Source organism: Patella vulgata, chromosome 2, assembly GCF_932274485.2.
Source record: "Patella vulgata chromosome 2, xgPatVulg1.2, whole genome shotgun sequence".
In the NCBI taxonomy this organism is placed as follows: domain Eukaryota; kingdom Metazoa; phylum Mollusca; class Gastropoda; family Patellidae; genus Patella; species Patella vulgata.
Window position 1 is genome coordinate 11,966,311 of NC_065880.2, and position 27,175 is coordinate 11,993,485.

At 37.0% G+C, this 27,175-nt stretch overlaps 2 protein-coding genes across 2 annotated transcripts; one reads left to right on the forward strand and one right to left on the reverse strand.

The window, feature by feature from the left end:
* Positions 1-784: 784 nt before the first annotated feature.
* On the reverse strand, positions 785-10,511 carry LOC126809704 (acetyl-CoA acetyltransferase, cytosolic). The gene is made up of 9 exons (XM_056098636.1): positions 10,349-10,511; positions 8,481-8,615; positions 7,569-7,750; positions 6,946-7,063; positions 6,005-6,148; positions 5,069-5,191; positions 4,286-4,440; positions 3,225-3,335; positions 785-1,305 (listed from the first exon to the last, which is right to left on the reverse strand). Exons 1-9 carry the CDS (start codon positions 10,401-10,403, stop codon positions 1,135-1,137), a joined length of 1,194 nt encoding a protein of 397 aa, XP_055954611.1. The 5' UTR covers positions 10,404-10,511; the 3' UTR covers positions 785-1,134.
* A 1,949-nt stretch (positions 10,512-12,460) lies between these two features.
* LOC126809706 (akirin-2) lies at positions 12,461-18,325 on the forward strand. Its single transcript, XM_050534442.2, has 4 exons — positions 12,461-12,962; positions 15,810-16,118; positions 17,015-17,086; positions 17,864-18,325. The coding sequence occupies exons 1-4, from the start codon at positions 12,788-12,790 to the stop codon at positions 17,872-17,874; spliced, it is 567 nt and encodes a 188-aa protein (XP_050390399.1). The 5' UTR covers positions 12,461-12,787; the 3' UTR covers positions 17,875-18,325.
* The last annotated feature ends 8,850 nt before the right edge of the window (positions 18,326-27,175 follow it).

Sequence of the window (27,175 nt, forward strand, 5' to 3'; positions counted from 1 at the left end):
CTGCACCATGCACAAAACAAAATTGACAAGACAATCCTAGGAGCGGATCCAGATGTTTTTACAGGAGGGGGTTTGCCAGGTTCTGTTATGGAAATTTGACAGTTGACAATGCATGATGCCACAATCGTCTCTAAATTATGTAGGAATATACACAATGAGCTCTTTAAAGAGAGAGATCCAATCCCGTTTGACATCAATTTTGATAATGAATGAACAGGAAAAATTTCACTGATGCAAAGCATTAATTGTGGTATCACATATTGTCTAAATCATTATCTCGCACTTTGAATACCCATCCTATCCCACCATTTGATGATAAAGAACAAAGCACATGACTGTGACACTTTTCTCATAGCAAGTGTTGTTTTACAAATTTTTTTATGTAACTGAGCAGGGGAGGGAACCTCCCACACGTCCCCTGGATCTGCCCCTGAAACCTACAGACAAGACAAGAGAGGGAGAGAGAAATGGGGTTTAACGTCCACTCAACACAAACTAGGTCATTTCGGGACTAACATATGGTTTTTTTAAAAATTTTGTTTCAATAATTCGCTTGCGCGTAGGGGTCTTTAGCAGTGGGAGGAAACCGGAGGACCTGGAGAAAACCCACGAGGTTGGACAGGCGACCCTACTCCTTGTCACGTACACAGACAAGACAAACCTGCAGACAAGACAAACTACAAAGGCATTACAAGAAATAAACAACAAATATCAAATCAAGTGAATAGATCCAGGGGCCAGCCGTAAGCATCATACAATCTAGCTATCGATTGGTACTCAGAGAATAACATAATATAAAATCTGGTACCATTGTTTTATTACAAATGTAACAATACATAAACATAAGGAAATAAAGATAACATCTTAAATGAAATATCTGGATACAAATTATATAATATATATAAATACAACTTAAATGGTTCCCCCAAAATAAAAAATTCCCCTTTTGTTCCCAATGAAATGCAAAGATGAAAACAATATTCTCCTGTACTTGATCTCAATATATTAAACCCATACATTTAACAAATACATTACCTTCAAATAAATTATTCCTTTTATAATGTTATGATTCCATTAAACATTAACAAGTTTCATGGAAAATGTTCCCAAGTTTTGTAACTATATCAACACCTTTCATAACATTTCAATACAAACAGCAATACCCATACCCCCGCCCACACACAAAGCTGCCACACCCTTTTTTCCACCGGTTCTTTTTAAAGCATGTATTAATGTGACGAGTATTCTAGCACCGGATGCACCAATAGGATGACCAAGAGCAATAGCCCCACCATTTACATTTACCTACAATAATAAAAACAAGCCAACAGTGAGGCTGATGTCCCCCGCCGAAATTGCAAAATAAATAGATGACACATATTAATTAATCGCACATTTATTTTTTTCACTAAGTTTCATCACTCTCTATCAGATAGAATCAAGATTATCTTGTCCCAAACCATCGACAAATGAAATCGATTAGCTCTGCTTAGCTTCAGCTCGAAATGTTAATTATTGAACTCAGTCAAGACATTCACCTAATGAACATCTACATATACATCAAGTTTAAACATTCACCTAATAGACACCTATGCCAAGTTTGAACATTCTACCTCAATTAGAAGGAGAGTTATTGTGTTCCAAAGTTTCTACCAATCAAATTGCTTATCACTCTGCTTACCCTCAGCAAAAAATGTTCATTATCGAACTTAGTTAAGGTATTCATATAATAAATCTATACACCAAGTTTCATCAATCTCACTTAATTAGAACTAAAGTTATCGTGTCCCAAAGCATCAACCAATCAAATTGCTTATCTCTGCTTACCCTAAGCGGAAAATGCTCATCTTCGAACTCCATCAAGGCATTGACCTAATCAACACATACACCAAGTTTGAACATTCTAGCTCAATTAGGAAGAGAGTTATCGTGCCCCAAAGTATCAACCAATCAAATTGCTTATCTCTGCTTACCCTAAGCGGAAAATGCTCATCTTCGAACTCCATCAAGGCATTGACCTAATAAACACATACACCAAGTTTGAACATTCTAGCTCAATTAAAAGTTATCGTGTCCCAAAGCATCAACCAATCAAATTGCTTATCTCTGCTTACCCTAAGCGGAAAATGCTCATCTTCGAACTCCATCAAGGCATTGACCTAATCAACACATACACCAAGTTTGAACATTCTAGCCCAATTAGGAAGAGAGTTATCGTGTCCCAAAGCATCAACCAATCAAATTGCTTATCTCTGCTTACCCTAAGCGGAAAATGCTCATCTTCGAACTCCATCAAGGCATTGACCTAATAAACACATACACCAAGTTTGAACATTCTAGCTCAATTAGGAAGAGAGTTATTGTGTCCCAAAAAGTGTGACGGACGGACGGACGGACGGACGGACGGACGGACGGACGGACGGACGGACGGACGGACGGACGGACGGACGGACGGACGGACGGACGGACGGACAGACAGACGAACCCATTTTAATAGTCCCCTGCTTTCTTCGAAAGGCGGGGGACAAAAATAAATTAAGGTTTACAAAGGATCTGGCTTCCGAGTTCACAAATCATTCTCAGACTTAAGTTTACGAATTTACTTAACTTTCAATCACTGTTTATGAGAAATATCTTTGATCCAGAAACACAAAACTTTGCACATAGTTTCTTATTGATGTATTTGATACATTAAAACAATAAATTTTTTATAAATGGCTATATTTTAGTTAACATAAGGCGAACAATTGTGAGTAAATTCTCAACTTAAGTCTGAGGATGCCTTTTCAACTCAGCGCTAGAGCTTCAAGAATCATGAGTTATAATGAGTGCCCTACAGTCGCTCTGTTATCAGAATCGGCAATCAGTTCTGTAATCATATGTCATACATTTCAAGCTTTCTTTATATGTTTATCATCATGAATGTAATATTTTTTTTTAAAAAAACCAATAAAACTGGTAATGATTTTTAATTGATACTTGCATTCAGTCCATATTTCAAAGCAATTTATTTTGGCCTTCGTATTAATAAAATGGGGTTTAATGTTCAGGCTGGGCTAATGAAGACGGGCATATGCCATACAGTGTGCCATGAGGGAAATTTTGCCCAGACAGCGGCGCTACACCCTATTCTTATCTCAAATTATATTGAATTCCAACTGGCAGGGGATCTTTTACGTGCATGTCAATGTGTACACAGGACTTTGTTAAAAACATGTACTAACCTTGGATATATCGCATCCTAAATCGTGAACTACAGCTATTGATTGAGCAGCAAACGCTTCATTTAATTCAAATAAATCAACATCACCTACAGACCAACCAGCCTTCTCTAACTGTAATATATATCATACTAAATATCAATAATCATCTTCATTTTCATTTGAAATTTTGAATTTTTCTCAAATTGGAAGTACTACTTAAAGAGAGAAAGAGAGAAATGGGGTTTAACGTCCACTCGACACAAACTAGGTCATTTCGGGACTAACATATGGTTTAATTTTATTTCATTAATTCGCTTGCGATTAGGGATCGTTAGCAGTGGGGGAAAACTAGATGACCCGGAGAAAACCCACGAGTTTGGACAGACGACCCTACTCCTTGTCACGTACAACCGGGGAATTGAAACCACGCCAGTTGACTCAATGACAGGCCTTATGATACAGCGTGCACACACTAACCATTCGGCCATCCAACCCCCCACTACTTAAAGAGGCATTATGGGAGATTAGATAAAGAGTTGGCTGTTCTTGTTATAATAGTTAAAAAAAATAGATAATGTAAATAGAATATGTCGAAAATTTCAGTCAAATTGCTCCACTCTGAACCGAGATATTTGCTTTTGAATTTTAAGCCTAGCCTCAATATATTACTAAAGTTGGTACGATAAAAAACATAGTCTTGATTATGCATTTTGACAATAAATCATCAATGAGCGTTGAGCAGCAGATTGGATTCAAATCCAGTGAAAATCCAACACATAAGATGACATCAAGAGTTGATTATGGTTCGTATAAGATAATTAATGTCTAATTACTTTATATAACATTTTAGGCCTGAAGTAATACCTGCAATAGGCAGATTTAGCTCTTGCATAATGCATGTTTAAGTCAAAGTACTTTTGAAACGTACTTTGTATATCTTCTAAATAATGTAGATACCGATAAATATCTCTAATTTGTGTTCAAATTGCAGTTTAATTTACAAATGAATTAAAGATGGGTATCTATAGAGATAATTTATCCACATTTATTGGTAAAAAAACCCAATCAAATTATTAACTCACAGCTTTTTGGGTGGCTGGTATAGGACCAGTTCCCATGACAGCTGGATCCACTCCTGCCTGGGCCCATGATACTATTTTAGCTAATGGTGTTAGTTTTCTAGCTGCTGCTTCTGTTTTACTCATCATTAGTAGTGCTGCAGCCCCATCATTAATACCTAGAAACATATCATAAAAATTTTAAATTTATTTGAAATGGGAGGGGATAACAAAACAATTAGCATTACCAATAACTGACAAATCACATTCAGCCTTGAAATGAGTGTGCTCTAAGAGAAATTTTGTCCTGATTAGTGATAGCGGCACATCAGCCTACTTTTTTTTCAAATTCAAAGTTTCAAGGTTTTTTTTTATGTGCATGCAAATGCGTACATGAGACCTCGGTTTTTCGTACCATCCGAACGACTTGCCAGGCCCTCCGTCCTACACCACTGACAGAATATCCCAATGAACTTTCTCAACCAGTTCTGGGATCGAACACAGGACCTGCAGGTTAGCGAGCCACCATCTTACTCACTGAACCATTGCAGCTCCTACATTCAGATTCAAACACATCAGAGAACTTGTAGAATTGATAAAACAGTTTGTACCTTGTACAAGGTTTCACTTAAATACCATATAAAAAATTAATTTAAAATATGGTGATAAAGCATAATAAAAGTTTGGTGAAAAATGTAGATTCTACTAAAGTCACAAACAATTGTGGACCAAAAGGAGTGACAACATCTCTTTAAATGTGGGTGTATAAAATAAATATGATATGATGGGTTTCAGAGTATGACATACCTGATGCATTGCCTGGTGTAACCGTGCCTGAGCCATCTCGAATAAAGCATGGTTTTAATTTGGTGAAATTTTCTATGGCACTTCCCGACCTGGGAAATTCATCTTTTTTAACTTCTTCGCTTCCTGTTGATAAAAAACAATAACCATATATTTATAAACTTTCACTCAGAATGGTATTTATGAGAGAATCAAGGGCCATAATTCAGAAACTTACGATCTGATATCCGCGAATATCAAAAGGAACCAAGATCTTTGAGTTATAAACATGTAATTCAAGTTTCATCAAACTCGAATCAAATTTTGACTTCTAGAGGGTCCAAAACCTTGATATACCATATTTTTACATTATTTGCATACTAGGGATGGCCATTTTGTTAGGTAGTTTTGGTCCGATTTTCACAAAATTCAAACTCAACCGACATTACGGTGTAACAGTGATATATTCTAACGTTTATTTAAATTGGATAATAATCGTGACCTCTAGAGGTACCACAAGCTAAAAACATGATTTTTCGTACAATCAGGGGCCATAAATCAGAAAGTTACAATCCAATAAGCGGGAATTTAGAAAGGAAGCAAGATCTTTGGGTTATAAACATGCGTTTAATTTTTAATCAAAACCAAAGGAAAATTGTGACCTCTAGAGTGTTCAGAAGCTAAAAACGTGATTTTTCGTACAATCAGGGGCCATAATCCATGAAGTTATGGTCCGATACATGCCAATATCAAAGGAACCAAGATCTTTGGGCGATAGACCTATATTTCAAATGTTGATAAAAATTGTGACCTGTAGAGGGTCCACAAACAAATTGTGGACGGACAGACGGTACGACACGACAATGTACATCCACATAAAAATGTGGGCGTATAAAAAGCAGCATTAATAGTAACATCATTTTATGACTTGTCAATAATTAAGGGTATAAGTTATCCTACCTGATCTTGATTTAATAGTTACAGGAACAATTTCTTCATCAAAATTTCCAGCCTTCTGTGCTGTTTCACATTTCAATTGGGATTTTAATGAGAATTCATCCTGCTGTTCTCTAGATATATTCCACTGTTTAGCTACATTTTCAGCTGTAACAAAAAAATAATTTACATTTGAGACAATATATTTGATAAAAAGATTCTCATGTTTAGAATAACGAAGAGTTACATCCGTTTTAAGCACCATTTTTATTTTTGCATATTTTCCAGCCTGGTTCCTCATGTCAGGGGTGCAAAACAACAACCTCTTGTCGTTTGGATTGGACAAAACAAACGAGGTCAATCCATGTACTCACTGCACGTAAAAAAAAAAACTCAGGCAGTTGGAATTTGATAAGAAGTAAGTGAAAACACTGCTGTCCATGTAAAATTTCGACCAAAGTACACAGCACAAATGGTGCAGAACATTAAACACCCATTTTATTTTATTTATATTTCACATAACTCTTTGTTCTAAACATCTTGTATAGCAATTAGCAAACTATGTAATGTATGTATTAATATACCGTATTTATCTGTACCAAATATTTTAATTTCTAGAAGGGGTGTAGCTAATGCAAAATGCTGAGTAAATCTGAGCTATTCCCCGTGCCGACATCAAAGTCTAAATAACTGCACCTAATCCACTGATAATTACGGTAAATGCAGGCCTGGAAATAACAGTTTTAGATTTCAGGGACTAATGAAATAGTACCTGACATTTTTAACTTAGTGCCGAACATGTATAAATAATATCAATAAAAAACACAAATCGGTGCCGGACAAAATGACAGGTACCAGAGGTTTAGTGCCTGACAAAGTCTGTATCTGTGCCTGACATTGTCTATGACAGGTGCCTTATTTCCAGGCTTGGGTAAATGATTTGAGAAGATAAAGAAACTATCTACCTGTGATACCCATGTGATAATTATTGAAAGCATCTGTCAAACCATCCTTTATCATTGTATCAACAAGACTAGCGTCACCCATTTTATGTCCAGGTCGTAAATTTAAACAATGTGGAGCCTGAAAGAAAATAAGCCTGAATTACTTGCTAGCAGACATAATTAATACTGAAAATGTTGGGTCCGGTGTATAATGGCAATATCTTTCGGCAACCTTCACAATCTCAGCACAATAACAATCAAAAAAAGAAAAAATGTATTTGAAGCAGTGTTGCTCTACATATACTTATTCAGATCTACCAGCACAAGTTATTCTTATTCAGATGTGCCACACCAAATATTGTTATTCACATACATAATCTGTTTTATTACCTTGCCCGTGGTGCAGGACAGGGGACCTGACATGGACAGCTTTCTAGTCGTTCGGATGGGTTAAAAAACCGAGGTCCCGTGTATACACTGGCGTGCACATAAAAGATCCCTTGGATGTTGGAATTTGATATAAGATTAGGCCAAAGTGCCGCTGCCCAGGCAAAATTTTTCTTATTGCGCAATTTATGGTGTATGGTCGTCTTCATCAGCCCAGTCGGAGCAGAACAGTAGGATGTTAAACCCCATTTTATTACCTTGCTCATACTTTCCATGCCACCAGCAACAACAACAGCTGCATCACCAGTTTTAATAGCTTGTGAAGCTAATACAACAGCCCTTAAACCAGATCCACATAACATATTAACACTACATGCTGGTACAGCAGCAGGAATTGCAGAATTAATGCTTGCTTGTCTGGCTGGATTTTGACCTTGTCCTAAAAAGAAAACAATTATTTATATCCATTTCTGATTTTGTGAAAATTAAAGGAGTACAAGCCGATAGTTGGACATCAATTCCATTTTACTACAATCTATTTTGTTCAGTTGAAGCTCAACCTTATCCAAAAAAATGTATTCCATAATATATTAACTTTCTTGGAAGATACAAAATTATGGCCTGCGTTTGCAATTTTCTAAAGTATTTAATATTTAAATTCAAAAACTCGGCTCTCTCAATAGTTTAGCAGGACTACAGCCACAGTCGTACTGGAAAACTATTTTGTTGATTATCTATTAATTTAATAGACAAATACTCCATTGCTTCATGGTCCTTTAACAAAATTTGAATAGAACTGCACAATTCTTACTATGCTATCTTCATTATCAATTTATCAAATGCTGTAAAAAATTATGCAGGGGTAGCTTTGGATACAAATCATATGCATATACTTTGGTTAAGCACTAGAATTCTTAACCAAATGGTTCGGGAACACATTCCCTTAGGACATATTATAGGTTGAAATCTCTAGAAGATAAAAATCCATATTTTAGTACCACCAATAGATTGAGTTGAATAGTGGACTCCACAAATCCAAATATATTTGACTTGCTTTGAGTAAAATCAAACTCAGTGGTGAATGCTGTACTAGACCCATTCAAAAACATTGTAAATATTCTGACCAGTGCCATGTGCAAGAGATGATAAAATGTAATATATTTAATTACCTGCTGTAAGAACATGGCCTAATATAACTTCTGATACTTCTTCAGGTTTCACACTGCCTCTCTTCAACACTTCTTTTATACATACTACACCCAGCTCATGTGCTGGTATGGACGACAAAACACCATTAAATGATCCTAAAAGATAAATTCAACTGTTAGCGCATCTCAATCCCAAAATAAATAGGTGTTGAATTAATTGCACATTTGTCTCTTTGTAAAGCATCAAGCAATCATACTTAGCCTTAAAGCAGAATTGTGGGGTAGGATGACCGAATGGTTAGCGCATTCGTGTTGTATTATGGGGGCTGTCCGTGAGTCAACTGGCGTGGTTTTGATTCCCTGGTTGTACGTGACAAGGAGTAGGGTTGTCTGTCAAACCTTGGGGGCTTTCTCCGGGTCCTCCGGTTTTCTCCTACTGCTAAAGACCCATATGCACAAGCAAATTATTGAAATAAAATTGACTATATGTTAGTCCTGAAATGACCTAGTTTGTGTCGAGTGGATGTTACCCCCCACACACACACACATGCCTTTAAAGCAGAAAATGCTTATTATTGAACGTGGTCAATAGTGAAACTACACAGTTTCATAACTCTCACTCAATTAGAGAATGAGTATCGACCAGTCAAACTGGGTCATGCCATACATTTTGCTAAATATACGAGGGAAATTTTGCCAAGAGAGTGGCGCTATGGCCTATTCTTATTCGAATTCCAACTGTCAATTGCTCTTTTACGTGCACACCACCTTCTACACGGTACTTCGGTTTCTCAGCCAAGACCGGGAGTGAATCTGAGACCCAATGAAGTAAATCTGGGGAGCCACAAAATATCTTCCTAAGAGAAGTTGGTCAGCAGCTCCAAAGGCTGAACATGCTTAATTGTGCAGACGACATGTTTTTCGAAAGTGTGATGTTTATAGATTGCCCATTCGATTTGTGAAATAGGTCTAGACCTAGGTCTAGACCCTACGACAGCTCCTATAAGGCCGGATGTGCTTAATTGTGCAGATTTCATGTTTTACAAAGTGTGACACTTTTTTTGGTTTATTTCTTCAATGATTTGTCCTACACAAAACCTTCTTAATAAGATTGGGACATATTGTGAGGTAGGTCTATCAGTTGCCATCCAGTTTGGTACCGTAACTTAAAATCAAAAGGTTTATTTAATTGGTCTAGTCAGTGGATGTATTATTTCATCCCTGATATTTGCTTGATCATTATTTATTCTCTTTAGTCTGATCCATACTAGCTTAAAATAAAAAATGGAAGTTAATCTGCTAATGACCTATCCGAATGACTATGTTACAAACTTACATATGATCATACATATGATTAATTGGCCCCGCACTACTAGGCATGATTAAATAATAAAAGACCTTAAAAAAATTAGATTTGTTTTTCAATAAACTAAAAGATTAAACTAAATTATTCATTCTGGTTTTTGTAAAGGACAAAAGCAATTACAACTTAGTCCCCCACCTCATTTCGGTGCTATTGTCGCTAGCCAATCATATAGTTGCTTTCCCTCAGACCATCGATCTATAAATAGTATATATACATGGTTTTATGGTCTGACCCGGCTTGATTGATTAACATCCAGTATTGCTTGCCACAATATCAACCAAATAAATAAATAAAAATTTAAAAACCGATTCATTCTTCATAAAAATTCAAAAATCATATATATTAGAATCTAAGTTACCGTATAAAATATAACACAAAAATAATTTTTTTATTTAGGCACAAAAAAATCGAAAGTCGAACATAAAAATCAAAAAGTTTGTTATCTAACACACTACATGTAATTTGTATATATATATATATATAAAAAAAACACAGTTTCAACAGATTGTAATGAATTATTTACCAATAGGCGTCCTTGCTGCTGACACAATCACAACTTCACTTGAAGTTGAAGACATTTTTGGTATATTCTTGCTAGAGCTTCTCGATAAAACGTTCACACTTCCCTCGGGTCAGCCGATTTATACTTGCTTGTAGCAAGCCAAACTTCGTTGCACTCGGATTTCCTCGGTAATTTCAGTAACCGCCACCTGCAAATTTTGCGAATGGTCGCATGGCTAAGGCTGTCGCATTAACTGTGTGAAACAGATTGGACCAATGCATAGGCAAACCGCTGTCAAGCACTCGTTTATGGTGGCTGTTAGCGGCCATTCAAATGCCATACTTGTTTATAACAGTGATAATAATTCCAATTCTCATCTTATTTTATAAAAAAAAAAATACATAAAAAACAAAAACCACGTATTCTGCAGTCTAGATAGTACACCTTATGATGGCATCAAAATAAATTGCACACACAGACACGGATACAGAAGTGCGGGGTTTTAGTTCTATACAGTGTTGCGCGCCCCTCTTTTCGGCTGATTTCTTTAGGTTTTTTTGTTGTTTGTTTTTTTTTTGTTTGGGGGGGGGGGGGGGGATTTGACTATTGGGATTAATACGTTCACTACTTTTTTTTGTCGATTCTTGCAATATAATTTTGAAATAACCCTTATATTCTTCATTTATATATTCTTGATTGGGGTTCTCTTAAAACTACGATTGTTCAACTTTCAGGACTGTCGGTGCAGTCAGGGGAGGTTTTTTTTCTGGATTTTTTTTAAGCTTTTAAAGAGACAATAACACTCTTACTGGCTTGACAGCTCCAGAAAATAAAAAATAGCCTTATTCTAAGTACTAGATGTGTTAGTGTCTTACCTGTTGTGTAAATTATCCATTAAATCATATTTTACTTGTCCAGAGGGTTCAAAAATATTTTTAAATCCATGTCACATTTGAAAAGCTTTACGTCAGGCTTTTCAAATCATTTAGTTGAATTTTTCCAATTTTTTTTTAAATTAGGTGTGTTAAGATGAAATTTTTATCATCAATTAATTGGAATATTGTAAAATAGTACAATTTGTTGACCAGAATAAAGATTGGAACATATTATTCAGTTACAACAAGAGTGGTATTGAGCCTTTAATTAAGACTCAATAAAGGTTCGATCGTTTGGAAAACAAAATGTCAATCTTAAAAGAAGTTTAATTGTTCTTTTATTTACTTACCTTTTCTCGACCTGTTGTGACACCAAGAATTTACAATTAACTTATGTTATAAACTGTTAGTATAAAAGCACAGTTTTTTATTAAATAAAAAACGTAAAAGTATATAAATTTATATATAAAAAGTTTCAAGGTGCTAGAATAAATTTATTTGGCTTGGTCCGCTCAGGGATCGTTCTTTTCTTTTATCGCTCTGCCGGGAATGATAGGTTTCCACACATCGGTAAGAAATCAAAACTACGTGTAGCAGGATTTCCTATTTAATGATAAATGAAACACCGGGTCGTAGTTTCAGGTTTGAATCTCTATACAGTAATAACTGTTTTCATTTCTGTCCCCGATTTTCTGTTAAAACTGTTTACAAATATATTCCTAGCTATCACTAGAAGGACCCTTACTGTGTCAAGGGAGCGAAGTCCCCGAAAAGAGTTATATACATTTGAATATGTGAGATACGTTTGAAATTACATGTCTATAAATTCCTATAAATCTGAATAGAACGTTTAGATCTTTGACTATTTAAAATTTTACTATAATGTAATGCCCCGCATCCCCAAGCTATTAAATTAATAAATTCAAATGCAATCTAAAAGTAATTATGTTATTGTATATTCGTAGGCTTACTTTAAAGTTCTGTTTGGGGTTTTATTTTGGTGAATTTATTGTGAATTATTAACAAAGAAATAAAGAATGAGGACATATCATGGAATGGGTCGTGGAAGAGCCAATTCTATTGTATTGTTTCCCCTCAGTAAATTAGTGGACACGCTCCCCGCATCGTCTTTGTTCCCCAAAAGATAGAATGGGGTGTTTATTCGTCTGGGACATCAGTGATTGGTTATCGTTAACAGCGCCACCAACCGGGACTGTGCGAAATTATATTTGAGGTCTCAACCAAGTACACCCAATAGATTTCAAAACGAGATTGCAGAAAACAACGGCCATTTTGAAGGAATTTTATGAGGACGTCTTAACAGGGAGAAAACCTAATCCTCAGTCATCGAATTTCATGCTGAAAATTAGAATTTCATTTATTGATATTGAAAAATAAGGAATACTCATTTTCTATTTCAAGTGAATATTTTTAGTCTGGCCCAAAAGAGGAAAGGATATTGCACGAGTTTAGTCGGGGCTTTAAATCAGACTTTTCTTCAGGTCAGAAGTAATCGTCGACAGAAGTGTTTTTGTGCAGGGCATCTTTAAAACTAAGCAAGGCCTAATCTCCATAAAGGGCCAAAATGGCTTGTGGCGCAACGATGAAGCGCAGTCATGAATTTGACCCATTGCACAGTCCATCTCAAGGAACACCGAAGCGGAGAAGATGTATGCCGATGACATTATCGCCATCAACACCACCAACAAAGACCCCGAAGCGATCCGCTTTTTCAGAGGCATCCCCGAAATTGACATCAGGTACGCATTGCTAATGAAAAGATCAAATTGTAACAGTAAAATCAAGCGCACAGGTAGGCCTACACCACGAAACACCTGACCTAGTGTCGTACGACAGGAGGGAATTATCACGAAAAATAAACAAAACACTAGTATGCTGCCAGTGCTGAAAGTGTAAAGACTAAAATGTGACAGAAAGCAAGTCCAGGCCTAGTTTAGTAACGGATTCTTATCAACTCTATCCGCTATCCGTTACTGGCTGATGATGCTATAAATAATAGACAATGAAAAATAAAGTTTTTCTCCCCACATCAGTTCTGCTTCTTCTAGGGCTGTTTTGGAATCCTTATCTTCTATTTGTCACCGTGATTCTTCTTTGTTCGCCAAAAGGAATCATTTCTTGAAACCTCGAACACAAATTTATAATAATCCAACACTATTTTCATGTCAAATTTAGCGATCCAAAATCACAAACAAGATTTATTTGAATTGATCCGCCGTTAATATTATGAAACTCATTTCAGGTTCTGGTGGCCTGTGCTTGTCACGTCTATTATTTGATGGCAAATGTTACTGGCCTAATAACTTCATTTATAATTAACAATCACACTGACCCAAAATGTACCGTGCAGAGGTCGCAGTGGATCAATTTCGAGTGGCGTAAAAATACGCAGACATTCCAAAATTTTGCGTTTTTGCCCTCCACATCTGCGTGAAGAGCTCTCAAAATACTTCATATAGAAGCATGTAAAGTCGTTTTGTGAACAACCCTATTTTAATGGCCCTTATTTCATTGATATGCCTACTGTATTTAGTCTAATGACGACTGGAGGTTATATATAACGGCAGGTCTATGGTTGACGGCACAGTCATTTCAATCTTTCACTTCGACAGGACGTAAAGAGAAAACTATTGCTATGAAAGCCAACATTTGATTGGCTGAATGTAAACAGTATATCTTGTTCTAGCCAATCCCAAGTCTTGTATGAAATGCACTTTATTGCTTCCAATAGGATAGCTACGTAGGCTTACTGCCATGAACTTGTGAATGAAATAAGAGGAAATAGAAAAAACTACGGAGACTACGTGCAGTAGAGGTGTGTAAATGCCGAGTGAAGCACATAAATTGTACAAACTAAGACATAGAATAATCTAATTATTCTCACGTCGGGGAAATTTTCTGCGTGTAAATTACGCAGCGTCCGTCAATATTTGCGTTTATTTTGAAAAAAATGTGTGAAATACGTGGATTTTTGTGTGACTGCGACCTCTGGTCCTGTGACAAGGAGTAGGGTCGCCTGTCCAACCTCGTGGGTTTTCTCCAGGTCCTCCGGTTTCCTCCCACTGCTGAAGACCCCTATGCGCAAGCAAAATATTGAAATGAAACATTAAAAACCATGTTAGTCCCCAAATGACCTAGTTTGTGTCGGTGGACATTGAACCCCATCTCACTCTCTCTCCAAAATGTACTGCACTTAACATACCGGTATGATAAACAAATTCCCACTGAAATAAAGGTGTTCAGAACCTTACCATCACATAAATTCATAAATTAATAAAACCCAACGGCTACATGTATGAGATTTCTGACATTTTTAAAATGGCCGTCTAACCTGAATTAAATACACGATTTCACGTCCCCTCGAAAATATAGGAAAACTATTCTGTAAGATATTAAGATTTCTGTGTTCCACTCTTCAATTTGTGAAATAATTACTTACTTCCATACAGTTACAAACTTTTGATATGTCGAGATATTTGCAAAGCCTCGGATAGTGCAAACAAGACAAGTGCACCCGATACAATTGCAGCTAGATTGGCCCCAATAGTCGGTCTACATAGTCATGATTACAGATTTACAGCTGTTGGCAAGGTTAATATAATATAATCCCCGCCAAAGGTTTTCCGAATAATAGATACATGTAATGACTAAACATGTAGCATCCACTCAAATAAAAGGGATTCTTGTCTGGTGGTTACCTTTACATAAAATACTGAAAGTAGTTAAAGATACATTATGAAAGATTTAGATAAAGAGCTAGCCATTCTTGCTATAATAGTTCGAAAATAATGTAAAATGAATAATTTCAAAATTTCATTCAAATTTAGCCTTTGAAGGTTTGAAAAGACGTGTGCAATAATTTCAACCACCGTACTGGTTGTTCGAAGCTTAGTCACAATCCTCCATTTTCACCTACTTAAATCAAAATATGGCTGAACTGTTCTAATCTATTTAATATCGGAGAAATCCGATGCCATCCAGAGAGTTGATTATGGCCTGGATAAGTTAATTAATGTCTAACAGTCTAACTGATAATTTAGAAAACATTTCAGGCCTAAAAAAAGACCTGCAATAGGCAGATTTAGCTTGTGCATAATGTATGTTTAAAATGCAATTACAAGTTTCAGAATGGTGTCTTAAAGGGGCAAGTTTAACTATCCATAATGCATGGTTAAAGTTAAACCTGATTTATAAATTATTTACAGTTTACTGTTGAATCTGGGTCTACCTTTGGCTTTGAACTAACAAGAAGAGACTGTGGACCTTTAGTTATCCATGACCATAATTTTATGGTTTCATTTCCATTTTACAGAAGTGCGCACTATTTTATCAAAGGCATGCGATAGAGCACTTAGAAATTTACTTAACATGCATTTATGGACTGATGCCCCAGGACAATTTTGAAATTTATGTAATCTGTCAGTTTTATTGCATTATTTAAATTTGAGCAAATTGACTCACCTTGTTCTGTCAATCACTGTAAACAAACCAGCATCAGTATGGCTCCGAGACCATGCAATATTGTATTGTAGTCCTACTCATTGATTTTTGAATTTGAAATTTTTTTCTTTTTTTTTTTTTTATAGAACAAATAGCTGCCAGAATTAGTATGGAAATAAAAAGAATGCAACGTCGTCGTCAGCTTCATTATCAAGGTGGAAGTAGTCCTCCTCACTGCTCTTTCTCCACTGAAAACACACATTTATCTGGAATGGATAGTCCTCCAAGTTCAAGTCAAAGTTCAACTTCTCTTTTCTCGGCTCTTTCGCCAAGTAAAAAAGACATCCCACTATTTACTTTCCGACAGGTCAGCATGATTTGTGATAGAATGATCAAAGATAGAGAAGAACAGATCCAGGGAGAATATGATGGTGTTCTTAGTTCCAAATTAGCAGGTGAGCCATTGTTTACACAGCATCAGAATCTTCTGCAGATGCACATAAATTCTGTTTTCATCGGCAGGATCAATTTTCCAATTTATTCAAATTTATTGAGAACTTAAAAAGGCAAAGGGGGGAAGGGAAAATACCCTTCCCTCAAATTTATATAATTAGTAAGAAGTCTCAAGTTTCGTTTTTTGAAAAATCTTGTCTGTATTCCATTGTAAATGACCTATCTTTTCAATCTGTTCTGATAAGATGCCGGTTCAGTCAGGTGCTATATCAGAGCAAACTCTGTATGGGCAACGAGTCCTTTTGTTTAGTTTACCTTGTGTTAAAATTTAGAGTATTTTCAGACCAGGTGGATACGTCAGAAATACACTGTGTAGGCCTAATCACGCACCAAGTTAGATATAAGGAGGGGTATGTGTAGGTAACCCTACCTCAGATTCCCAACAGATAAACTTGCTGTATGGAAATAACCTCTCCAATCAGTCTGAAAATAGTAAAAACTAAAAACTGAATTTGTAGAGTTACAAAATCACCAAAAAAGTGAATGACTCGAAATATGTTGAGACTGTGCTGTACATGTAGCATGTTATTGTTGACAGCCAACTTTGAGTTGCTATCATTACTTTAGAAAAGCTACTGTTGTTACAGTTCATCTTATATCTTTTTTTTTATTATAAAATCTGCCATGTCAGTATCTGTTAATAACCAATGTCTTTCTAATTACACAACTGTGACACAGGTATTCATTATATTTATACCAGTACAATGGCATCATATATATTTCATTACTGGTATCTTTAAAATTACTGCCTGTATTAATTGTAATGCAACAAGAAAAATATAAAAGTAAGCTTATTTAACAATTAAACTCTGTAAAATCAATTATTTTTCATTTTCAGAGCAATATGAAGCATTTTTAAAATTTAACCATGACCAATTGCAGAAAAGATTTGGTGATGCACCAATGAGTTGTAAGTATTTGTTGTTTTTTTCTTTTATGTAAATAAAATCAAAGATGTCTGTATGTTCGCCCTTGATAATTCGTCACCGCCACGGTCCACCCCCACATTTGTAGTATCAAATTAACTAGCATGACCCCGTAAATGTTTGAGGCTATGATTTATGAAGGTCAAGGTCACAGATCTTGGGCACTGGGTGAAGCCAGGTATCCAGCTAGTCTAACCCATGATATGGTCATTAAAATAGTAAACGAACGAAACTTTTTGTCTTAAAAAAAAAAAAGCCAAAAAACAAAACTGTACATGTACATTGCAATGGTATGTTTACCCATTTGTGATGTTTCCTATTCATACTTAGTCACAATCGACAAAAAAACTTGAAATAGGGAATTTAATCATAAATTATACTAACATCTAGGTTGGTGTAGCCATTAAATCATTTGTCTTTGAAGCCGCTGTGGCTCAATAAGATGCTGGCTCGCTAACCAGGCGGTTTGTGTTTCCTTATGGTGTTCACCGAGAATATTCCCCAGGATTTTCTGGCGTGGTTTCCCTTTGTCAGTGGTGCATAGTGGAGGGCATGGCAAGGGCAGTGTCTACTCATTTGGATAGAATGGAAATCAAGGTTAAAGAACCCTTGACAATTGGAATTCCAAATAAACAGCGGATTGTAGCGACACTGTCCCGGCAAAATTTCCCTCATAGCGTATGCATGTATTATTATACATAGTCCAAGTCTTTCCTGCTCGGTTATCTGGAATTTAATGTTTGTTTTCCCGTTTATTTCAGATGTGTCTTAAGGAAGCTGAAAATGTGATACGGTGTGACTGTGAAATGGAATAAAAGGAAATTATGTGCATGTGGATGGTTATTTTCAGTTGATATTTAAATTTAAATGTTTATAAAAAATAAGGTTTCTACAATTAATAAAACCTGTACTACCTTTAGAACTTGATTTATTGTAGCAACCACAGGGCCATATGTGTTTCTCTGTTCAATTTATGGCACTGTTTTTAGTGTATAAAGAATGGCTCAGTGTATATGTACAATTGTATTATAAAAAAAACTGTATAATATTAAATAGACTTTCTGTGAAAAGTAACTCACTTTGAAATTGGAGCAACAAAAAAAGGTAATTTGTGCAGAAATTGTTTTTAAGTGATGCTTCTATAAACAGATATTTAAAAATCACTACAGGTTGTTGTGTATATTATTTATATTTCTTTGCCTAATAAAGATTGAATGCATTAATTGGGTTGAAATTGGATTTTATACAAAGATTATTGGAAATTAAGACCCAGAACTGAAGAAGCATACAATGAGCTTTTTTAAGGAGGGAAAGCCAACACCCTGTTTGACATCAATTTTTATTATGGATTGATACAATCACATTGTGTTTCAATTTCATTGATGGAAAGCACTTGGAATGCCCATCCCATCCCATTTAAGGATAAAGCACACGACTGTGACACTTTTCTCATAAGGGTTTGAGGGGGGTTGGACGGCTGAATGGTTAGCACGCGCGCGCTGTATCATAAGGTCTGTCATTGAGTCAACTGCCTTGGTTTTGAATCCCCGTTTGTACGTGACAAGGAGTAGGGTTGCCTGTCCAACCTCGTGGGTTTTCTCCGGGTCCTCCGGTTTCCTCCCACTGCTAAAGACCCCTATGCGCAAGCAAATTATTGAAATAAAATTATAACCATGTTAGTCCCGAAATGACCTAGTCTGTGTCGAGTGGACGTTAAACTCCATCTCTCTCTCTCTCTCTCATAAGGGTTTTACCCCCACCCACTGGAGTTTGCCCCTGAATTATTTCTGATAATTATTTAATGGGTTGTTATTTTGGACACCATATGGGAGGCAGACCACCATTAAATTTCACCATCTCGGTACCCACAAATTGTAGTTTGTCTACTTATAGCAGTTCTCTCGCTTTTCTCCCCTTTTGCATGCCCTTTATTGTTGATTTTTTAGTCTAGAATGGACGAACAGGGATTGAATTCACATTTTCTGCAAGGTTTTGGTAAATATTCATGATTTTGAGGCGTAAGGATAACAGGGTTATCAGGTTGGCTAGGGCGATATGTACAGCTACTAGTTACAAGTTTTTAGTATGCTTCTTTAAGCTTGTGTATCTCAATATTTTGGTGGGCAACCTCATGAAATTTTTAGTGCAAAGAAATGACCATTTGTTCCTCTGTCTGTAGTGAAAAGCATTCAGCCCATCGAAAATTTGGGGAAAAGTTGGAGGTGGGCAAATTGGCCAGAATTAACATTGAAGTCAATGGGAAATTAATCGTGGTCTGCCTCCATAGCTGCTTTTAGTGTGTGAATTTAATTGCCTCCCTTGTGCAGTAAGTTATGTTAGTAAATGTACTTTTACTAGGTCTATAGTATAGATTTCTGTTTTGTGTGGAGCAGTTTTCCTTCACTGACAATAGAAATTCCTAGCTATGTAATATAAGGCTCAGTATGAAGATAACGATATATGTATTTCCAAATTTTATTTTTTGTCTGGGGCGTTTGAAATATTACTATAGAAAGACTATTCCCAACCAAAAATCGTTGAACTAATATTTCCAACTTCTCCTAATCCATAATCTCACCTATTCTCTGTTTAGATATCATCCTAAGTGTTATGGTAAATCAAAGGATAATTCCGTGATTTGACATACAAAAATCTGAATTATGATTGGGGTTATCTGCTGTTAGTGTTTGACATATGTACGCTTCCACTGAGGGTGATATTGCAGACAAGTTGTCTGATTTTTATTATCTGAGCGCACATGCAAAGGTCTTACCTGTGGGAGGTAACAAGGGTAAACCCAAGACACATACGCTCACACCAGAGATCTAAACGAAGCCAGAGGTGTCTGGCCAGATACAGCTCGAAGCACGACACTAGGCTATGGAGCGGAATTTCCCCCATAATTCTAACTCCTAACCTAGTTATGCGTATGCTAATATGCTTACTTCTATGCATGTAACTTCTTACTAACACATGTTAAATTGGCTATTTACACATGTAAAAATGCTAATTTATATGACTTATTTTTTAAATATTGCAGTTAGAATTTGTATTTTGTTCTATTTCCATTATTACTTTTAAATTATTGTAGGCAGTTTAGCTTCGTTAACATTTTGACATTTTAGAAATGTTTCGCGGTAAAGGCGCCATAATTCTAAGTTCATTTTGGTAACAGACGGCGCTGTTTACAATTGTATGGTGGCGCATTGGGAACATGAACAATTGACCAGACAGACATGACGACATTTTTCGTCAAATATAAAAATATTTTACGTACAAAAGCAAACTATTCTAAACCATTTGCGATAAATAAATAGGCTATTTTATCGTGCATTTTCACAAACAATGCACTGTCGATTGTTTTGGCCTATTTGTTTTCTAAAAGAATAATATTATAGCAAGAACTCATTTCGTCATGCATGAAATTGAATACATAAATATAAATCGGTCATGCTTAGTTTAGCTTATCTCTTCCCCTTAAAATTATGAACTATTTTACGCACACAAATAAAGTATTTATGATATCATTGAAGTAATCTATATCGGGTCAGGCTTCCAAATCATTGGGAGCCGCGGTGTCTTGGTGAGTAAGTTACTGACCAGGAGGTCCCGGGTTTTCCGGCGTGCTTTCCACCCGTCAGTGCCTGACAAGAAACAGTGTCTTAATGGGACGAAAACGCGATGGCGTGCACCAAGACTAGGCCATCGCGCCCCTGTCCGTACAAAATCCCCAGAAATTGCACACTTCATGATGTATGCCCGTCTTTATTAGCACAGTCGGTGCGTAACAGCAGGACGTTAAACTTTATTTAATTCACCGGTTTTGTGTTAGGATGTAGGAAGACTTTTGGGGATTGGGCGAACGATTCACCACCCTTATTGACCCCATTCTATAGGTTCATAACTAAACGAATTTAAAATTGGTAAAGTTCTACATTGTTTACACTCTCTCATCAAAGTCCCATATTATGCTCCCGTTGAGGGGTTCCGAGGTTATTGTCACCACCACTACCTCTTATATTTTAATGTTTCCAAATGAAATGAAATGGAGTTTAACGTCCTACTGTTCTGCTCCGAACTGGGCTAATGAAGACGGGCATACGCCATACAGTGTTCTATGAGGGAAATTTTGCTCGGACAGCGGCACTACGGTCTACTCTTATATCGAATTTCAACTGTCAATGAATCTTTTACGTGTACTCCAATGTGTACACCGGACCTCGTTTTTTTGTTCCATCCAAACGACTAGACAGCTGTCCTTGTCAGGCCCCCTGTCCTGCATCACCGACAAGGGGGAACCGCGCCGGAAAATCTGGATGAACTTTCTCGGCCAATGTAGGGATCGAACACCCGATCTCCAGGCTAGCGATCCAGCGTCATACCTACTTAGCCACCGTGACCCCCCATTAATGTTTCCATGGGGTAGTATAGACAAATAGGGGTTCGATTTTGGCACTTATCTCACCATAACATTTTGGATTATAGCTCCTGATCGTACGAAAATCGCACGCATAGCTTTGTGGGTCAAATTAGGTTATGGCCGCTTAGCTGAAAACCCTTTCAATATTTAACCTTCTGTAAAATATAAATTATTGTTTATAAACCAAAAGAGAGTGAGAAATGTGGTTTAACGTCCACTGGACACAAACTAGGTCATTTCGGGACTAACATATGGTTTAATTTTATTTCAATAATTCGCTTGCGCATAGGGGTCTTTAACAGTGGGAGGTAACCGGAGGACCTGGAGAAAACCCACGAGGCTAGACAGGCGACCCTACTCCTTGTCACGTACAACTGGGGATTCGAAACCATGCCAGTTGACTCAATGACAGGTCTTGTGATACAGCACGCACGTGCTAACCATTCGGCCATCCAACCCCCTGTTTATAAACTAAAACAAACACAATAAAAACTAGAATAATTTACTTTTGAACGTAAAATACTTTATTTTTTCTTTTGGAGAAAAAAATAGCCTAATTTTTCTTTAAAAATTGTGGAGAATGACTTACTTTTGTACCTATGTTTGAAAGCAAAAATGTCGTGTTTTGGGGTTATATAAAAAGGCAAAACTTCACATGTCCTCAATGGACCACCATATAATAAACAGCGCCACCTGTTACCATAATGAGAGTTAGAATTATGACTTATCATAAGGGGTTAAAAGGGAGTCAGAATTTTAACGCACATTATGCTAACAGATGGCGCTGTTTATTAAATGGTGGCTCATTGGGGACATGTAAAATCTCGCCCTTTTGATTACCCGTTAGACAGACAACATTTTTCTGTCAAACATACTAAAATATTTTACATACAAAAGCAAATTATTCTAGATATTTGTCATATGAATAAATAGGCTACTTTTTCGTGCATTTGTCCTAATTTGGCCTTATCAATTGATTTAGCTTCTTTTTTTTGCAATATTTATTCTCGATATTTTTGAGAGAAGTAATAGGTTATTTGTTTTCTCTAAAGATAAAAAGATTTGAGTAATATAGAAATACACCAGTAGAACAAAGTTATTTTGTGTGTTTGTTTTGGTTTATAAACGATATCTTATTTTATTTTAGATTGAATTGAGAAACAGTAAATGATAATTCAGATATAAAATTAAAGCAAAGCGCCCCCCCCCGACACACACACACACACTCACCAACCCAAATTCGTTTGGCCTTTATCCAATTAGTTATGACACCAAACTTTGGAATGCGATTAATAAGATCAATGCAAGCGGCTTATCCGATGTTTTTGAAATTTAACATACATTATGCAAGAGCTGAATCTGCCTATTGCAGGTCTTTCCTTAGGCCTTAAATGTTATCTAAATTATTAATAAGACATTAATTAACTTATCCAGACCATAATCAACTGTCGATGTCATCGCTAACCTGCGATGTTTACTGGATTAGGATCTGATCTGCTGCTCAACGCTTAATTATGATTAAATCAAAAAATGCAGTGCCGGACTGGGCCCACCTGTCCACCTGTCCGTGAGAGGTAGGCCTAAGCTCATTTAAAAAAAAGTGAGCCTAAGCCTATAAAGAAAAAAGAAAAAGGAAAAGAGAAAGAAGGAGAGGGGGAGGAAAGAAAAGAAAGAAGGAAGGGGAGGACAGGAGAAAGAAAAGATAGGAAAAAAATGACAAACAACACAAAAAAAGAAGTGTACTAGAATTCCCAAATTCATCTAATGATAGTGCTCTTAGGTCATTCTGTTATCTAATTGTATCAGGAAATCAATCATTTGCCTTCTTCTGCTTTGGTCAGAAATGCTTGGAAAATGGGTTTGCGGGTGTCAATTTTCAAAATTTTCTTGGGGGGGGGGGAGTGCCCCAAAGACCCCCCTCGGACCGCAACCGCGTTCGTGACAGGCCTTCGGCGGGTACTTGTGTGGGCCTTGGTCAATGACCTGACAGGTGGGCCTTTGGCCCACCACTCCGGCACTGAAAAAATGGATAATCGAGATTATGTTGGGGGGTTTTTCGTACCGACTTTAGTAATGATGATCGAAGCTAGGCCCAAATTCAATCGCTAAATTCTCGGTTCAGAAAGGAACTGAAGTTTTCAGGCAATTCTCTTTACATTAGTCTGCTCTTTGGGCCTATCTATTCTCCCATAATTTATCTTTAAATTAAATGAAATCAAGTTTAACGTCCCCTCGTTGAGCATCAACTGTGCTAATCAAGACGGGAATACGCCATGAAATGTGCAGTATGAGGCGATTTTTCACGGACAGCGGCGCTACAGCCTACTCTTATTTCAAATCCCAACATCCAGGGTTCTTTTACGTGCACTCTATAAGAACGACTAGACAGTGTTCCTTGTCAGGAACCCCGTCTTGAACCACTAAATTGCGGAAAACCGGAGGGACTTTCTCTTCCAACACCGGGAGCGAACCCGAGACCGAGTCCGGGATATACGCACCGAGCCACCGCGGCTCACGATGATTTGGAGGCTTGATCCGATAGAATGCTAAAATAATATCAAAAATACTTTACTTGTGTGCGAAAATTATTTCATAAATTTGAGGGGAAAAGATAGGCTAAACTTATAATTACCTATATATTTATTTATTCACTCCCGTGCATGACGTAATGAGTTCTTTCCATATATTTTATTGTTCTTTTAGAAACAAAATATGCCAAATCAATCGATATTGCAGTATATTGGAAAATGCACGACAGGGAAGCCTATTTATATATTTTAAAAATATCTACAATATTTTGTTTTTGTACATAAAATGTTTTATGATTTTTATCTGTCGGGTTATGAAAAAGGCGAGATTTTGCATGTCCCTAATCAGCCTCCATACAATAAATAGAGCCATCTGTTACCAAAATGAGCTTAGAATTATGATGGCTTTACAGCGTAACATTTGTGAAATGTCAAAATGTTAACGAAACTATACAGACTACAATAAATTAAATGTAATAATGGAAATAGAACAAAATACAAATTCTAACTGCAATATTTAAAAAATAAGTTATATAAATTAGCATTTTTACATGTGTAAATAGCCAATTTAACATGTGTTAGTAAGAACTTAAATGTATAGAAGTAAGCATATTAGCATACGCATTACTAGGTTAGGAGTTAGAATTCTGGGGGAAATTCCGCTCCATACTAGGCCATTCCAACTCCCCAAGCAACCTAATCAAACTCGATAGATATTGAAAGACATGATGAAAATAGATGTCCACATTAAAGGAGCCCTCCCAGATATATTTATGTGGAAAACTCCTAGAGATATTAATTCAAGTCCTAAATATCTGACATACCTTTTCTCAGAAAAACAAACTTTCAGTGGCCATGTGTATTTAGTGATACCTCCCCAAATTCCATTCCACCTTGACACACTTGCATAAGTTATAGTGATATATGATCACCACCATTACCAAGTCTCACAACTGCACAGTGGAATACTTTAAGTGAGTTACAAAATCTTGTAAAGAAAGTTTAGTGATCTCCATAGGCGTACGGGGCAGGGGGGGGGGGCAGCTGCCCCCCTAACTTTCGCGCAAGCTGACTTTTCGGGCAGACGGGTAAAATGAAAAAAAAATTTTATTTCATCTACTTGGCAAAATAAAGTGCCCGAAATCTAATAAAACACCAATTTTACGGGCTGGAATAGCAGTAAACGCGTTTGCGGCCGTCAAATATTCCAAAATTTTCTTGGGGGCTCCATACAAGGTCAGTTCCGCTTCTTCGCCTCTCGAAGAAAACCGGCGCCGCTGTCTGTAAACCTGAAACTTTTTCGGGCATTTCTAGTTTTGCTTCCCTAACTGTCATCGAGCCCTAATAAAACACTAATTTTACTTTTCTTTTAATTGAATACCACAAATTTGTACTGAGTTGACTATGGATTAAAACATTTTGTCTGGAGCCACTCTACTCTGTGCGACTTTTTTGGGGCATCGATTATTATTTGTGAATGCAGCTGCAACAGTCTGATTGAATGGTTAGGATTCAGAATGGGATTTCGGTTACAAAACCATTGGATACTTTTGGAGTTGCTTACACGGGCTAGAATAGCAGAAAACGCATTTTGCGGTGGTTAAATTTTCAAAATTTTCTCAGGGAGGGTGAGGCCCCCTTACCCCGCGACGATTGATTGGTTGTTTGGAATTCGGGCCGGCCAGGCAGGCTATATTGGACCAAATTGAAGTTGCTGTATTCGCAGTCTGGAATAGCAGGAAAAGGCGTTTGTGGCAGTTAAATATTCAATTTTTCTCCCAACGGTCCCGTCTTTGTGGACTGTAAACGATCGATCTTTTGATTGGAATTCGAGTCAGCCATCTTAATTAGCCTATATTAGACCACTTTGAAGTTGCTTTGTTCATGGGCCAGGCAGGCTATATTGGACCAAATTGAAGTTGCTGTATTTAAAGACTGGAATAGCAGTAAAACGCGTTTGCGGCAGTTAAATCTTTTCTGAACAGTCCCGTCTCCGTGGACTGTAAATGATTGATCTTTTGATTGGAATTCGAGTCAGCCATCTTAATTAGCCTATATTAGACAACTTTGAAATTGCTTTGTTCACGGGCAGAAATAGCAGGAAAACGTGTTTGCAGCCGTCAAATATTCCAAAATTTTCTTTGGGGGGGGGGGATCCACACAAGGTAAGCTCCGCTTCTTTGCCTCTCGAGGAAGACCGGCGCCGCTGTCTGTAAATCCAAAATTTTTTCGGGCATTTCAGGTTCTGCCCCCCTAACTGTCATCGAGCCAGTACGCCTATGGTGATCTCTTACAAAAAGCTGAATATCTTGAGCTGAAATGGTCAATCCAGCTACTTTTTCAAATTTTGGCATTTTAATTTGTACTCCACTTTACTAACCCTGGAACTGTCCATTTAAATGTGAGAGAGAAATGGGGTTTAAGGTCCACTCGCCACAAACTAGGTTATTTTGGACTAACCTGGTTCAGTTTTACTTCAATAATTTGCTTGCTCGTAGGGGTCTTTAGCAGTGGAAGGAAACAGGAGAAAACCCAGGAGAGCAGTGGAAGGAAACCAACGAGGTTGGACAGGTGACCCTACTCCTTGTCACATAGGGGCGGATCCAGGGCTCTAGCTGGAGGGGGTTCCAAAAAAATAAGGGCACCCCATTTTCAAATAAAGGCACCCCATTTTCAAATAAGGGCACCCCATTTTCGTCTAATATAGTATCCATGACCGGCGGGCGTCGTAGGCGCGCGCTAGCGGGGGGTCTGGGGAAATTTTTTTAAATTTCAGCCCATTCTAAGCCACTCTGGTGGGTTTTAGAGGCATAAAACTAGATTTATAATACAGCATTGCAACAACATTCCACATACCATGAGAAAGAAATATTGTAAGTTTAAACAAAATAAATTAATGGAATTTTTCAATTTTTATTTTACTTAAAATGCAAAATACTGAATCATGAATTATTGGACTGAAAACAAAACATTGAGACCTATTATCTGACCTCAAATCGATGGGATCGACATAAAAAGGCCCTCTTTAAATAAATTCGCCATAAAGTGTGCCCTCCAAATCCAAGAGTTTGACGTGAAAATGCCCTTTGAAGTAAAAATTTCCCCTGCAATCCATGGTTTTGACG